The following is a 16,505-nucleotide window of genomic DNA, read 5'->3' on the forward strand; positions in this document are numbered from 1 at the left end:
AGGCTGGTTGAAGGAAGTGTTTCCACTGGTACGAGGCTGTCAGGGTAGCTCTAGCTATTTTCACTGTGCCTTTCCGTGCCAGCAGCAGCCTGGTCAGTCTCGAGCTGTAGCAGTGCTGTTTGTGCAGACCGAAGAACGAAGGGCCCTCGTCTGAGGGAACCTCTGTGCTGCCCTGCTTGTTAAGGAGATCAAAATGTATCTATGGAAAGGTGGTCCTCTTCCTGTCCCCAGGGTGTGGTGTTAGTGTTTCTGGCTTGGCAGTTTGTGACCCTCTTGGAGTGACAATTTGTGCAAATCCCTCTCTCTCTCTATCAGTTACAGACAAAACTGGTCAGCTGAGTTCCCACCGCCTATTTAGTCTGGTGAAGGTGATCAGCCTGGCCTTGCCTGATGCTGCCTCGGTAGGACTGAGACAGTTGTCTCTAGCAGAGTCAGGATGGTGTGACAAGTTGGAGCTGTTGCTAGACAAACACCTTTCCAGAGCCTATATGGGGACATGGTACCTCTCATTGTAGCTTCCCCGTTAGCTGTAAGCCCACTCAATAATGAGCAGAGCTTGTTGTGGAGTGTGGTGGTCTACACATTCCTCTTGCAGATGAGCCTCCATCTATCCAGTTACTCACCTATGCAGTAACTCAGAAGCTGCTGACAGAACTATAGGGTGACCTGGCCTTTACCTGGAAGATAATATCTAAGTCTGAACAGTTGAAAGAGCTACCCAGCCCTTTCTACTTTGGTGTTAATCTGGTCGTTGCTCCCTTGTCTTGCCTCTGGGAAGCTAGAGCATGGAACAGAAAGGATGAAACTGAGCAAGGGGGATGGAGAAAAGTTTCCCACCAGGTGGCACTAGCCTGTCACAGCTACCCTTGAAAGCTGCGAGGTACTCCTGTTTAATTTTTGTCTTTGGAATAAATCTCTCTGGGATTCTCATTTAATTTCCAGGTGCTGTCCTGACAAGTGGGATTTAAAAATAGTGTAAAAGTTTCTAGGAGTTAGTCATTACACTTGAGACTAATCCAGTGTACTAAATCATTTGTGCTGAATCTGGATTCTTGATGAGAGAGTCAGTGTGTCTGAACTCATTGCATATACTAGGCAAGTTTGAAACTGTTAAATGTTCTTGATGCAATTGGGGTTTAACTATCATCGCAAGCTCTGGCTCGTTACAAGTGCACTGAGGGCTGAAAAACTAACCAAGCTCACTTACGCCTCAAGCCTTGTGGAACCAGTAAATGATTCTGTCTTGGTTTTGTGACTGCAGTCAGACTGTAATCCTCTTTTGTCTTCCATTGCTATACATTCCCCCCCCCAGGTGAGTTTCTAGGGTGTTTTGCAGTTGGTGAGAAATACAAGGAAAGGGAGATGTATATCCTTGCTTTAGCATTTCCTACAAGTTTTCTTCTCTGGAGGTATCTGCTTGGGAATAGTTGTTTTCCTTGAGTAATTTTCCAGCCCCTCCCGTACTACTATGTACAAGGAACAGATTCAAACACTGCTGCAACTGTTGCTTTCCAAATGTTGCTGTTTCTGTGCAGAAGCGGCAGGCTGGCTGCACTGAGCAGTGTGATCCCAGCACTTCAGCGAGGACTAACACCCTGCCCAAGAGGCTGCACCTCCGGGAGGGTGACTGGCTTATGCAGCATCGGAGGTATTTTGTAGATGCTTTTATCACCGTAGAAATCTGAGTATCTGGGCTGATCTACACTAGAAGCCATGCCCTGGTGAACGGCACTGGGTACAGGGTGCTGTTGGGTGCCCCTTCACAGGTGGGAGTTGAGGCTGAGCCGTGCCCAATATGTTGGCATCTTGCTGCAGTTCCAGTGGCACTCTGCCTTGTACTGCCTGGCGTGTTTGGATGCTGTGGCAGTCCATGCTCACCAGCTCTAAGGATCAAGAGGTTTGTGATACCGTTTTTCCTCAGTAAACAATCTTTTTGAGCAGCCAGACTGGGGATCTAAAAGGTGAGGAGAGGAAACCCATTCAGGAGCCGAGAGCGTTATTGCTTGTCTTGCAGAGACACCCGTACTCTGATCCTAAGTGAGCGGCTTGGGAAGCGTAACCTGGAATTGGCGCAGACTCATCAAGCATTTGGCAGCTGAATCCCTCGGCGCTGGAGGAACTGAAGCTCTAATCTTGTTGACAGGTCTCTTACTGTTTGAGCCATAGGGGGATGTTTCCGTTCTTCCATTGGAGCAGCCTCAGTCTGAGAGAATCCAAACTGGGAAATGTCTGGCATGACAGAAGGGTCCTATCTCAGTGCTTTTCCTGAACCTTGAAAAAAGTGAGATCTTTCTCTGGACCTCTCCTCTCCCCTTCCTGCAGCTTCTGTTGCCCAGTGAAGGACAGTGGCAGTGCCAGAGGAGGGAGTTGGAACCATCCCTACAACAGGGCAATTTCACCGAAACTGGAGATGGCCTGGGTGACCTAATAAATCTGTTTCCTGGCTCCCTGGACAATGCGGGATTGTTCAGCGGGGTTCTTTGACCAGTCTAGTTTTCAATGGCTTAAGTGTTTTATTTTGCTACTTCACTTGGAAGGTTACTTGGGATCCCATTAGACTGCTGATAAATGTAGTCTGGCTTTGCTTCCTCCCCTTCTGCACGGTGCTGCCTTATCCTTTTCCAGTGAAGTTCCCTCTTTGAAGCTCACATCCTCCACCTACCTTTGGGCAATTGCTTTCCCTCCCTGACACCTTGGCACTCCATCTCTTGGCTGGAAGAGCGGAAGATTTAGAAAGGAGGATACTGTGCATCATTGTGTGCACCCTGTGCAAGGCTCTGCAACACCGCCTGCATAGCACTTCAGTGACTTTTTTCCACCACAGAGAGCTATTCTGAGTACGTAAAATCTAGCAGTGAAAACAGGGAGTGCTTGCTAGCAGCCTGTGCCAGGTGCTCCAGGTTTCCCTGATCTCTAGCAGGAAAAGCTGTTGGTACCCCCAGCGTGGGGCTGGGGCAGATGTACAGGGTGGATCTGCTTGGGGAGCAGGCAGCCCCTTTGATATGTGAGCTGCTTGTTTGGGATTCAGCACTTGCCAAGAGAGGGGCCACAGCAGCCAACTGTCAGTAGTTGCCTCACCTGAACTAATTACCCCCCCTGGAAAGTACAGTTGATACTAATCATAGGTGCTGAGCCAAGCCTGTCCTCGGGGAAGCGGGGAGCTGCAGAGAGGCTTTCACAGAAATGAGAGGCTTGGAGCCGTGCCATTCTTTGGTGCCAAAGAACTTTTGGGAGGAGAGCCTGCAGCCCTCTGGGCCTGCTCCTCTACCCACTCTCCTGCTGAGGCTGGTGGAAGATGGCAGTGGGAGCAATAGGTGAGCAGGGTTTAGAAGACAGGGCAGGAGAAGCGCGGTTCTGCTGGTGATGTGTGGGCAGATCCTCGCACTGCTTGGACCTCTCGGTGCAGGGGTTAACAGAGACACCGGCACGGCTGTCACCGGGGATCTTTTCCCCTGACCAGCCCCTATATAGTGTGGTTTGCTCAGAGGAGGCCTGAGTTCTCTCTGTGATGAAGTGTCACCCAGCAGGGCTGCAGGATTGCTTAGGGTGAGGGTGCTCCCCGGTGCTTGGCAGACTCACAGGCTTGCACTGCCCTGGCCACCTGTACTTCAGCTTGCCCTTCTGTGCAATGCGGGGACTTTGTACACCACAAGAGAGGAACGGTGAGCAGCGGTATCCAGATACATATCCAGAAATGTTGTTTCCTATTCGGCAACGGCTCATCTAAAGCTTTGGTGTATTCATTGCGTGGAAAAGCAACGAACAAAGGGCCCATCCAGGCCTGACTGCCAGCTACAGCCATCCCGGGCTATGAGGCACGAGGCTGAGTGGAGCATGGCGGCAGGACTTGTCTCCATTGTCTCAGCTCTTTCTTCAATGGCGTGTCTGGAAGGGAGAGAGTCTGAGCCCTGAACACCCTCATTAAAAGCTGCTTTACCCCACACGCCATCCAAAGAGGATCAGTGGTTCTCGCTTTTCCATGCAAGTCTTTTCTTTCCAGCTCTTTCCCCTGACACATTTTCCTTCCACAGGGCTCTGAGGTTTCCAGTGGGGCTGCTGGGCTGAGGTTTGGCTTTGCTGCCCCTTGAGCCCGCTGCTGGCGATGCCCAGAAAAGCTACTAGAAGCATGGAGGAGGATCTGCCCAGGTTCCTCACCTGTCCAGGAATGGAAAATGGAGCTGCTGGCCCAGCACTAGGCTGCTGGGAGTGGCAGCCTGGGGACATCCCAGCCCTGATCTGTGAGAGTAGGAGGGATTTTTTTTGTACAAAGAGGAGTAGTTCCTGTGCTGGATCACCCGCCAGGTGCCCTGGAGACGCTGCTCCTGCTCGGTGTCCCACCATCCATCACCGAGCCTCCACCACGCGCTGGGATTATTTAAGGCTCCATACGCTGCCTTGGTGCGAGAACTGCATAGCACAGACAGCGGAGGAAGCTGGATTGAATGCCACATGACCTGATTTGAGTGAGGCTAGTTATGTAATTAAGATATTGAAACAGGAGCCTGAATATTTGAGTGCTCTTCCTCATTTCCTTAGTTTCGCCAAGAGCCTGCAGTGTGATGTCTAGCGTTTAGCTGTTCTGGGCGCTGTGCTGCCCTGCCGTGAATGTGGGTACTGACACTTGGTGCAATACGCAGAATAAAGCCGCTCCGCATGCGCTGCCCTCAGCATGTGCTGACTCGGATGTGCAAAGCCTTTTGTAAAGCAGCCCTTGTGTACTAGTACTGTGCACTATTTTCTACTTTGTGTGTAACTTTCATTTGGAGTAGACACTTGGATACTGCTATAAAGGGAACATGCTGCTTATCTTTTGTTATATTTAGGAAAGAGTGAGCTGACTCCTTGGGGGGTATTTTTTTCTTCCTTACTTGGATGTTTAATCTAGGGAATTAAAGTTGCGTTGCTTCAAGATTTAGCAGTTGATGTATTTCAGCTTCAGAAAACTGTATTCTGAGTTTCTTGGGGTACAGTGTAGTTTAGCATTGTACAGATTCATATATATTCATGACCTCTCCATTCAGACCGCATCGCTCTTGAGCAGTGCTCATAGCAATCGAGAGACAGCCTTGGTGTTACCAATGAAACCTGGAGGGTGTGATTTCCAGGTAAGGATCTGTGAAGTGATGATCGCCCACGGACATGACAAGTGGGCCTGGGGTCCCTCATTGGGAGGCTTGGTGAGCAGTGGATCTAGGAACCGGAGCAGCAGGCAGAGCCCAGCAGCCAGCAGTGTGTCCGTGGCAAGTTCCTGCCTCCGCTTACCTGGCACGGAGGATGTCCTGGCATGCTGAGTGGCTTCCAGGAAGAGGTGGTAGGTGAGCGTGCTTGAGCCCCAGGTGTCTGGGCTCCACGTGGCAGCTCTGCATTTCCACCCCTTCCCCCTGCCTGGCTGCTGTGAAGCTGAAGGTCCCCATTGCCGCCGGCTGCTCTCTGCTGTGGTTCTTCAGCTTCCCCTGCTTTGTTTACAGCTGTTCCAGATGTGCAGCGCTTGGCAGGAGCCCCTATGACATGGGAACACAAGTATCTCCTGTTTCTGCCTCGCACGCGCAGCGGTGACTCACAGGTGACCTTGCCCCGGCTTTGCTGAGGAGGATGGGGAAGGCTGAGGTCCCCACAGTCCCAGGCTGGTGACTCTCAAAGGTGGCGGGGGGCCCGAGACAGGATCCTGCACTCTTCCCTCCTCAGTGGCAATGAGGAGGGGTGCAGAGGTGCTGGAGACATCTTTTCTGCAGCTGGAGCTCAGAGCCCCCAGTCATTGTTCCTCTGGGGATGCGCTGTGTGGGTGCGGACTGTACCCCCATCCTTAGCGGGACCCTCCCCTGGGCTGCTCAGCCTTCCCCCTGGAGCTCTGCAGCATCCTGCCCCGCGGCCACTGCCGCATCTGCAGAGGTCCTTGCGTGAGATGTACGTGGCTGGCTGCCCCGTGCCATTCCGGTGATGCAGCCCTCCTGCTCGATGGAGATATGAAGTCATCCTGGGGGGGGTCTGGGGAGGGAGGAGTTCCCATGGTGACAGACAGCGATTCACCCTGGCGGGGCAGGGCGGATGCTTCGTCCTTTTTATTCTTTTCTTCTGGAGTCGGGCACCCAGCCAAAGAGCTGAAGGAGCAATGGCACAGTCTCGCAGGGGAGAGCTGTGAGGACTAGCCTGATCTTGTGAACTGCACACATCCCTTTGCAGCAGGGTCCCCCCGGTGCCCTGGCTGCTGCCCCACAGGCAGGGGAGTGCCCAGCCCCTCCTGCATCCTCAGTCCCCTGGGGTGCTGCCCCCCCCCCCCAGCTTCCTCACCATCCCCCCAGCAGACCAATGGACAAACCTTTATCATCCTTCTCGTGGACCGTGTCTGCTGTGTGAAACAGGGCAGTATCCTGCAGCTGCTGGGGATCTGGTGCTGTTAGCCGGCATACCCCTGGTACAGGAAGGCACGATGGCATCCTGCAGGTAAAGGAGCTTCTGCCATCTATGTACTTTTTACCAGCACCCAAGACTTGCAAAAGCCCCTTCCCCGGAGGCTGCAGCGTGCCCCGGCTCTCAGCGGTACGTATCCCCTTCCGTGCCCCTGCCTGTCCCGGGCAGGGCCCCTGCCGCACCTCGGTGCACGCTGTGCCGTCCCCTCCCTGGCGCAGCATGTGCCAGCGGCTGCCTGCTGGGCTGCAGTGCCGCCCCGCACGTCTCCCACCAGCCCTCGGGCTGCGGGCAATGCTCCCCACAGCTCTGTCGGGTGCCCCTTGCGCAAGGAGCGGCCGAGCCCGGTGAAGAGCGGGACGGGCGCTCTTTCATGAGCCTTGCCAGAAATTTATATGGAGCCGCAGGTAGTTTTTAGAGGGTGTTGGTGCAGATTGTGAAACACTTGAATAAAGGCAGAGAGGAAGCATTGAGCAACCACCCCATCCTCCCAGCTGCCAGAGCCGCATCCCAGATGCAAAAGTGGGAAAGTGAGAGCAGGATCAGCCAAAAGAGGAGTGAGCAAGGGGCACAGGGGCTGAGAGAGGGATGGGTTTGGAGAGCTGAGGTGGGCAAACTCCCTCTTGTGCAGCTCCAGAGTACGTCCCTCTTGCCAGTCACTTGTGAGCACAGGGCGGCGTGCTGCTCTGCCAGGGCTGGCTGTGCCTCTGTCTGCGGCTGGGCAGCAGGAGGTCTTGTGCACAAGTCGTTAGTGACTCATTATTTCCATCTCTTGGGAAGGCAATGACCGTCCACAGTGAGCCATAGTCCAGTGTGTCCTCTCTCCCATCCTTCGGGGCTGGGATAGGGGCCCCTGAGGGCTGGCTCCTCGGACACACAGCTATTCCTCTTGGCAACGCTCCTCCCCTGGGAATACATCTGCCCTGAGCCGCTGCAGCCAGGGAGGCATCTGCTCTTGCCATTGGAGGGAGGAACAAATACTCCTGGCCCCATCAAGCTGTGTGAACCCCCCACGAGGAGCAGCTTCTTGCAGCACAACTGGCAGCATCCCGGGAACAGCTCCAGCTTCCCAGGCCCATGTGCTGCCTGCCTGCCATTCCTCCCCGCTGCCTGGCGAGCGGTTGCTGCATGCCCCTGCCACTGCACTGCTCCCCCCGACAACCCCTGTCACGCTGTGGACTCCCACGGCCCGGTTAGCCCACAGCTGGCCTCCTGGTCCTGGGTGCCACGATGGGAGCTGGGCAGCTGCTGTTTCCCGGCCCTGTGAGGGGGAAAAGCTTGGCGCCAGGCAGCAGAGCAGCTCCCGTGCACAAGGACGGTGGCAGGGTCTTGCCCATCTCCCCCTGTACCAGCTGCTCCCACCTCTGGGGCTGGGGGAGGAGGGAGGGGGCAGCCATGGCTGTGGTGCTCCCTCTGATGGGATGCAGAGGTGCTGCGGGGTTTGGGAGCTAACAGGCAGCTTGCCTCCATGTGTGGCAAGGGCTGCTGCGCTGCTGGTAAGTGCCCCAGCTCTGCAGGGTTGGGCTCTGTGTCCTGGGCTCCTGCGAACGCCCTTGCTCAGCTGCTCCCTGGGTCAGTCTGATTTAAAGCAGAGAGCAGTGGTACTATCCTGCCCACAGCACTGGTGAGTATTCATGTGAGGTCCCCAGGACCAGTGCTGGGCTCCTGTGTGCCCCTCCAGTCCCCTGAAGCCCTGGTGCCCCTCCTGCCCTGCCCCCGGGAGCTGGGTTTGGCGCAGAGCGGCAGGTACCATGCAAGGCCAGGAGCAGGTCTGGTCCTGGTGACAGCCCCCCCCAGCATCCAGTGGGGATGCTGAGCTGCCCCATCTGCCCGCACACGTTCCCAGAGGGATGCTGTTGAGGGCTCCAGGCAGCCAGAGACAAGGCACCTTGGTGTTTGCAGGTAAGATGATCTCCTCGCCTCCCCCAGTGCTGCAGGGAAGCACCGGTGACCTGGCCTTGCCCCGAACCGCTCTCCCAGGGGACGGCTGCAGGAATGCCACCTTTCACCTCTGCATCCCGCCGCCTGGCCCAAGGCGCTGCGCTGCTGCTGGTCCCCAGGGACCTCCGCGGCTGCGCAGGGTTGGGCAGGCTGGGCGGCACCGGCGAGTGCAGGCACCCGGTGCAGGCGGGCACGGGCTGGCTCAGCCGCCCGGTGTTTCAAGTCGCACTCTGTGCACCGCAGACCCAGCCCGCACATGCCCTGAGCACGCGCGCTGTGGGCCGATGGCTATCCTTCAGTTTCCCTTCATCTTCTCCTTCCTGCAGGCATCTGAGGGGAAAGCACTCCCTCTGTTCTGCCAGCCCTTCCTCTCGCAGCATGATGAGTCCCTGGGTTCCCCTTCGTGCACCCCGAGCCCGGCTGTGCCCCAGGCGCTGCCTGCTGCTGCCTGCAAACCCCACAGCCTGGGCTGGGCCAGGAGCACCTTAATCTGCCGTGCCCTCAAGGCAGGCAATTTGTCTGCCCCTACTAAGAGGCAGGAGTTTTCCTTCCATAGCCGCATGTGCTGGGCTGGCTGGGGCATCTCTAGGGCATGTGCACCACATGGAGCTGTTAGCGTGGGAAAAGCAGCACTGGCCCCAGGCGGAGGTGCTGGAGGAGCTTTGCTGCATCCAGTCCCTGCATTTCCATCCTCCCTGGCATCCCCATCCTCGGGGCAAGCCAGGATTATTTTATGGAGCCTGGTCCCCGCTGCGGGTGGGGGCTGCGGGGCCAGAAGTGAAGGGAAGCAGCTTGTGCCTCAATCAGTTGAGAAGCCATATTCCTACGGGATGAGCCAGGCTGTGTGGGTGGTCACATGCAGCATGGGACACATCACCTCTGGGGGCACTTCAGCCCCTGCCTGCACCCTGCTTCCCCCCGGTCCCTGATACCCAGCCCCAGCCACTGTGCAGCCTCTCTGGGCACCCCCGGCATCACCCAAAGCTCAGTCGCAGGATGCAGCTGATGAAGGTAGCTTGTTAACTAGGGACTCTAGAGCCCCGTGCAGTGCTGCTGGCTGCTCATCCTGCTGCCATAGTCCCTGCTGTCACCCTCCCTTTCTGGTACGCTGGCCCCGTACCGCTGCAAAGCACCACCGGCCCTTGGCAGAACCCTGGTTGTGCCTGGCTTTCCCTTCCTTCACTGTCCCTGAGAGCCAGCCCAGCCTCTGCAGTCAAGCTGACCAGGGCTGCCTTCTCCTGCCTGACTCAGCCAAGGGCAGGGGGGTCACATCCCCGCGTTGTCACTGTTCCTTCCCTGAGCCCTGTCTGCGTAGACAGCAGGGCCTGGCTGCAGTCCAGCGCAGCTTCGTGAGATGCTGGTGTGCGGCCACGCTGGCAGCAGCCTCCAGACACAACAGTTTATGGGCAGGAAAAACTTCCCATCCCTCCGCAGCAGCTGTGGGGGGAGCCGGGGCACGCGCCTGCCCCACGGGCAGCCCTGGTGTGGGGGCACAGTGGGCTCAGCCTGACCCCAAGCCTGGCTGCAGCAGGACCACTTGCCTCCATCATCCTTCACCTACAGACCCTCCCTGCTGCTGCCCCCGCACCCACTGTGGTCTCTGCAGCCGGGAGCATCCCCCTTGCTTTGGGCATCCCCAGAGCTGCTGGGCAGAGGGCAGCTCGCCACTCGCGGCTTCACCCCGATGTCATACTTTGCTTTCTTTTCCTGCAGGGATGTGGCTTTGGGCAGCAGCAGGATGGGGACAGCTGCAAGATGTCCCTTCTGGCACAGAGAAGAACTGGGGCTCTGCTGTCTGTTCCCCTTGTGAAATGCAGCCTGGAGGGCTGGCACAGCCATCTCCCACCACAAACCCCTCAGGGCAGGCCAGCAGGAGGTAAGGGGTGACCGTTTCCCCGCCCTGGCCCATTTTGTGGCTTGCTGCCGAGCCCCACGGGGCCACAGGGGAGTCCTCGAGGCTGCACTGTGAGTGTGATGCTGACCCTCGGGTGCTCTCCCTAAGTTGGCTGGTGATGGCGGCAGGGGTCCGCGGGCCCCTTCCCTGGGGTGCCGAGGGGCGGGCGGCTGGGTGCTGCGGCAGGGAGCTGGCGGTGGCTGGTGCTGGGAGACATTCCTGGAGCATGTCCCAACCGGCCCCTGCGGCAGGCAAGGTTCCCCCTCCGGCCAGCTCCTCCTCCCCTCTCTTGCCTCGGCACCAGCTCCCCACTGCTCCCCTCCATCTGAAAGCCCCCAAATTTAAGAGGACCCGGAGAGGCGGCAGCTCCGTTCCAGCAGCCCTGGAGCCGCCCTGTGCATCCCTGGCAGCTGGGGATGCCCACGCCGTGCTGGAGCAGGGAGCGCTGCCGGACCGCCGTAGGGCCAGGAAACTAAAATCCTGTAAGGGTTGTGCTGAATCCCAGCCCGTGCCAGATCAGCACCAAAGGCAGCAGCTGCGGGATGTGGAGAGGGTGGGCAGAGGACGGTGTGTGGGACCCATGGCACTGCGGCCGCAGCTGGCTCTGCAGCCCAGCGCGCGTTTCACCGTGCTGTGTCTCACCACGTCGTGTGACTCATCTTTCCTGCCACCCAACACAGAGCTGAAACGTCACCTGGGGCTGAAGAAAACAGATTTTCCTCGTTTCCCACTAAGGCAGCAGTGAGGCCACCCGCCTGGCAAGCATGGGGCAGGGAGAGGCTCGGCCCCAGTGCTTCCTGCATGCCCACTCTCAGACTGGGGGGCTCCCGTTCCTGGGGTGGCAGGACTGCCCATGGGGCTTGGAGCTTGTGCTCCCCCTGAGCCTGCAGCCCAGGGCAGTGCCCTGCAGGGACCAGGGCCAATGGGACCTGGGGAGATGTTTTGGGGCTTCTCGTGATCTGAGACTTACGGGGCAGCAGAGGCTGTGCTACAGTGGGTGCGTGGCTGGCTGGTGAGTGGCATTTGAGACCGGAGTGGCACGCACAGGGCAGGCAGGAGTGAGGGGCTGGGCTTAGGGTTAGGGTCAGCCCTGCAAGCTTTCATCAGTGTCAGTGGAGAGGAGTCAATGTGCTTTGGGGCGAAGCCAGCCAGTAGATGGGGAACCCCAAGCCGGGGCTGTGGGAGTAAGGACTGACGTCCTCGCTGCCAGCGGGCCAGGCTTGGGAATGGGCCGACAGCTTTTCAGGATGTTCCGGGAGGGACTGGCGTGCAGCGGCGCGGGGCAGCCGCGTGAGTCACTCGCACCTGGTGCTCTCCCTCCGCTGAGGCAGCACCATCCTGTGCCCCCTGGGGCCTCGGATTCCTTCCTTGGCCCTGGTATGTGGGGGCGGGAGCTGGGAAACACCACGAAGAGGGAGGCACTCTGGTTTTGGGGACTCAGCACCCTTGCATGCCCCCCTCCTGTGCCAATGTAAGGGGAATGCTGCTGGCAATGCAGTCAAGATGCTCCTGAGCTGCTGGGCTGCCTGAGGGGGAGTGGACTTTGGGGACCACCCCACACCATTGCCTGCCACGTTCCTGGGGGCTGAGATGGCAGGCAGAGCCCCTGGCATGGCTGCAAAGTATCGCTGCCCTGGTGCCTCTGCCTGCAGTGCCTGCTGGGCGATGCTCGCTCCAGCACTGCCCCTGTTAGCCGGGGCAACCCCCGGACGCCCGTGCCCTGCTGCCGGCACCGTGCTGTGGGGCTGCTCCGCCAGCTCTGGGCCCAGGGCCAGCCACAAAGCCCTTGGCAGACCCCTCGGCTCCTTGTTTAACGAAGCCCCTTGTCTAATTGGGACAGGCCGCCCTGCCTTCATTAAGCAAGCTCTGGTGGGAGGAGGGTTTGGGGATGATCCTGACCTAGGGATGCTGGACCCATGGCTGGACCCAGAGAGCTGGGGCAGGCAGGGGGAAATGTGTGGCCATGGTGAACTTTGGAGCCGTCCAGCCAGGTTTGGGGGCCAGGGCTGGGGCCTAATGAGAGGAAGGCTAACGAAGAGGAAGGGGATGCACTGCTTGCTGTGCCTTTAAGAAGAGCGGGGGCATCACCGCTCCTCCCCTGCTTGGGAACAGTGTGTGCCTGGGAAAGTTGCCTGCAGCCAGCCCTGGAGCATCTTTGCTCTGTGGCAGGTGGCCCTGCCCTGGGCCCCCAGCTGTGAGGTGGCCCTGGGCCCCAGGGACCCCCACTGTTGCTTCCCTTGCTGTCTGCAGGAAGATGCCCCTGGACCTGCCCACTGCCCCACCAGGAGCCGGAGGGGAGCCTCTGGGCCGGCGGCCGGGAGGGCACAGGTATGCGGGGTGCTGGGGACAGGGGGATGTGGGGTGACCAAGGGGAGAGAGGGGAGGTGGCATGGGGCACATGCTGGGAGCAGTCCCAGGTGAGCACAGGCACCAAGGGGGGAGGATGGGGTGCAGCATGATGTACCCTAAGGAACAGTGTGGTCCCACAGCATGTCCTGGGAGTGAGGGGCCCCCTGAGAGTCAGGGATGCACCGTGGGCCAAGGAGAAGCCCCAAGGGACAGTCCTGCCAGTTGCTAGGTGGGCAGGGAGTGAGGCCAGGGCAGTGCAGGGTCCCTGCCCACCTTCCTGGGCATCCTCTCCCTTTCACCTCCTTCCACCAACTGCAGTCACACTGCCAGTGGCTTTGCAGCACGTTTCTCCAGCTCTGGGGTAGGTCTTGGCCACCAGTCTGCTCTGGTGGCTGCTGGGAGATGGTATCTGGAGTGGGGTGGGAGGATGCCCCACAGCTGGCTCCAGCGCAGTCCCCGTGCTTAAGCCATGGGTGCTAGGGTCCCATGTAATGGGTACCATGAGCTGAGAGTGCAGGAAAGGTCCTGGCTGAGGCCCGGCTGTCCTGCAGCCTCATGGGAGCTGCACTGGCAGAGGGAGAAGCCTTTCTCTACCACCACCATCACCATCCTTCCCAGGGCTGGTGCTCAGAGCCAGGCTCTAACCTGGAGGGGGGCAGGTGCTCAGGTCCCCATGGCAGCTCTGTCCAGCTCTGCCCAGGGCCAGGCAGTGCCCTGAGGTCCCTGGGGACACATTCCCCTGAGATGGATGGAGGTGTGCAGCTGGCTCCTGGCTGGCAGGTCCCAGAGCCGCTCACCACCTTCCTGGGACATGGAGGATGGAGATGCTAAAGGGAAAAGCGCTTTGAGCCTCTCTAGGGCCTGGCTCAGCCCCGCACCGAGGTCCCCACGGCAAGCCCAGCAGAACTCGTCCTGGGTTCCTCCATCTGCATCCCGGAGCCCTCCACCCCCTGCCCGGCGTGCAACCGAGGGGAGCCGGGGGTGGCACTTCGCGGGGGAACAGCCCGAAAGGCTGCTTCCCTCCCCTTCCCGGGGAGCGGGTGGGAAAAGCCCTTTTTTGGGGGGCCCGGGCTGGGCGGGGGCCGTGGCGCTCCCGCTTCCCCCCCCCCCCGCCCCCCGGCACCGCGCTCCGGGCCGCCCTCAATAAAGGGGCGGGAGCGCCGGGGGCCGCTCCGCGCCGGCACCGCCTGCACCCGGCTCGGCACGGCACGGAGCGGCACGGAGCGGCACGGCACGGTGGAGCCCCGCGGGGGGGGCGGTGGGTGAGTGCGTGTGGCCGGGGGGGGCTGTGGCGGGGGTCCCGGTGCAGGCGGGGAGCGCTGCGGAGCAGGACGGAACCTCCCACGCGGGCACCCGTGGGCGCTCGTCCGCCCTCCCGCGTCGGGGCGGCCGCCGGGCTCGCACCTCCCGGGTTCAGCCGGGCCGGGCTGCGCTTGGACTGAGACCCGGCGTGGCCATCACGGTGGTGTCAGGCCGGGTGCCACCTCCCGCCCCGCAGCCGTGTGCGTGGGAAGCGGCGGGGTGTGGGGGCTGGCGGCAGGGCTCGCCCACCCCGGCTCCCCGCTGCCCTAGAGCACCCCGCTTTTGCCACCCTTCCTGGGGCGGTGGGGAGCCCCTGCGGGCGGGAGCAGCCGGCGTGAGCCGCTGCCGGTGCCGAGGCGTGGGGCGGGCGGGCGGGCAGGAGGCAGCGGGAAGGGCTTGTGGAGGCAGAGCCCGTGCGCACCCCGCAGCCGGGGCTGGCAGCTTCCCCCCGGCCGGGGCACGGCTCCCCCGGGCGTCGGGCAGCGAGCGGGGCTGCGGGCCGGGCCCGGCCAGGCTGAACGGGGGCGGCATGCCCACCACCGTGCCCTTCCGTGCCCGGGACCACCGCAGGCCCGTGCCGTGCCACGGGGTAGCCACCGGCACCGCTCCCACCTGGCCGGGCACTGGCCAGCCGCGGCCCACCCGGCGCTTTTCAGTGAGCCGGCTGCTCCTCCGGCACGGGGGGACGCGTGGTAACGCGGCCGGGCATGGCCCCGCTGCCTTCCTGCCCCAGCCCAAAGCGGGGTCTCTCCCCTGTGCTGTGGGGTGCCAGCAGTGGTGCCCAGGGGGGCGCTGGCACCTTGCCCTCCCGAGGCTGCCGGGCGTCCTGGCATGGCATGGTGCTGGGACCTCCTGGGTCACTACTGTCCCCAGAGGCATAGAGCTGGTTTGGGGTGGTGGTGGCGGCATCCTCTCCTGCAGGCTCCCACGATGAGTGGCCGGCTCCTGCTCCTCGCCGTGCTCCCCACGCTCCTGGGCCCCCCGGCTGCCACAGCGCAGAAGAGAAGCCAAGGTGGGTGCTGAGCACTGGGTGCACATAGGGGACGGGGCAGGGAGAGGAGCCCAGCACCACCGTGCTGTGGTGCCAGTCTGTGCCCTGAGTGCTGTCGCTGCCCCGCAGCAGTGTGCGAGGACGTGCTGGAGGCTGACATCGTCTTCCTGGTGGACGGCTCATCTAGCATCGGCCGGAACAACTTCCGTGCTGTCCGCACCTTCATGGATGACCTGGTGGGGCCCTTCGAACAGGTGGTGGGTGAGAAGGCAGTGCGCTTCGCTGTGGCACAGTACAGCGATGAGCCGCGGTGAGCCCCGGGAACAGGGTCTGTGGGGCAGCGGGGCAGCGGGGCCGTGAGGTGACACATCCTTTGTGCCCCCCAGGGTGGAGTTCCCCTTCTCCCAGCACACTGATGGCACGAGTGTCCGGAGGGCCATCCAGCAGCTGAGCTACAAGGGCGGCAACACACGGACTGGTGCTGGCTTCCGCTATGTTGCTGACAACTTCTTTGGCCCCGCACAGCTCCGGCCTGGGGTTCCCCAGGTAGGTGTGGGGTGGTGGCCCTGGGGACACCCAGGTGGGATGCGGCAGGTCCATGGGTCCTGGGCTGAATCTCATAGCTCTCACCTGGCCCTGCAGATCTGCATCCTCATCACAGATGGCAAATCCCAGGATGATGCCGAGGGGCCAGCAGCAAAGCTGAAGAGCCAGGGCATCAAAGTGTTTGCCGTGGGTGAGTGAGGCTTTGGCATTGGGTGAGGGGGGCTTCTGCTGGGTTCAGGATCCCTGCCCTCACCCATTGTCTCCCATGCCTGCTAGGGATCAAGAACGCCGACCACAAGGAGCTGATCCGCGTGGCCTCAATGCCCACCGACGCCTTCTTCTTCTATGTTGGTGACTTCAAGCTGCTGGGGACGTTGGTGCCACTGATGACACGCAGGGTGTGCACAAGCGCCGGGGGCACCCTGCGCCTGTTGGGTATGGGCCCCCAGCCTCCTCCCTGCGGGGTGCAGGTGCCGGCAGTGCTGGGTGACAGGCTGCGCTCACCCTGGGTGCACGCTTAGCACTCATCCTCCCCAAAATGCCCTCCTGGCCATCCCATCCTGCTGGGAACGTGGCTGTGCCATCCCGGCAAGCTCTCCCTGCTGCCCTACACACCCTGGAGCCGACAGCCCCTGTGCTCCCCCACAGACGGGCCGAGTCACGCCGGCCCCTCCAACCTGGAGATCCTGGAGCGAGGCCTCGACCAGCTGCGGATCCGCTGGACAGCAGCCAGCGGTCCTGTCACTGGCTACCGGGTACAGCATGTGCCACTGACCGGGCTGGGGCAGCCGATCGTGGTGGAGAGACAGGAGGTCAGTGCTCCTACCTGCCTGTTTGGGTCCCATGTGTGACCTGGGGATGGCGATGGGGTGACACTGTCCTTGCTCAGGTGAGCCTGGGGCCACGGGAGATGAGCACTGTGCTGCGAGGGCTGCGCATGGGGACGGAGTACCTGGTCACTGTCACCGCCCAGTACGCCAACAGCATCGGCGAGTCGGTGTCCGGCAGAGCACGCACCCGTGAGTGTCCATGTCCGTGGGGACGGGGACGTGAGCAGGCGCTGGGTGCCCGTGGCAA

At 60.7% G+C, this 16,505-nt stretch overlaps 1 protein-coding gene across 1 annotated transcript in view; it reads left to right on the forward strand.

Annotated features, from left to right (window-relative positions):
- The first annotated feature begins 9,342 nt into the window (after positions 1-9,342).
- The window catches only part of COL7A1 (collagen type VII alpha 1 chain), a 35,458-nt gene continuing 28,295 nt past the window's right edge, over positions 9,343-16,505 (forward strand). Inside the window, exons 1-9 of the mRNA XM_075762603.1 lie at positions 9,343-9,357; positions 12,353-12,568; positions 14,813-14,903; positions 15,012-15,192; positions 15,269-15,428; positions 15,525-15,618; positions 15,705-15,863; positions 16,077-16,240; positions 16,318-16,447. Of these exons, the coding sequence (XP_075618718.1) occupies positions 9,343-9,357; positions 12,353-12,568; positions 14,813-14,903; positions 15,012-15,192; positions 15,269-15,428; positions 15,525-15,618; positions 15,705-15,863; positions 16,077-16,240; positions 16,318-16,447 (1,210 nt within the window). The remainder of the gene's footprint in view (positions 9,358-12,352; positions 12,569-14,812; positions 14,904-15,011; positions 15,193-15,268; positions 15,429-15,524; positions 15,619-15,704; positions 15,864-16,076; positions 16,241-16,317; positions 16,448-16,505) is intronic.

This window comes from Balearica regulorum, chromosome 10, assembly GCF_011004875.1.
Source record: "Balearica regulorum gibbericeps isolate bBalReg1 chromosome 10, bBalReg1.pri, whole genome shotgun sequence".
Taxonomy (NCBI): Eukaryota; Metazoa; Chordata; class Aves; order Gruiformes; family Gruidae; genus Balearica; species Balearica regulorum.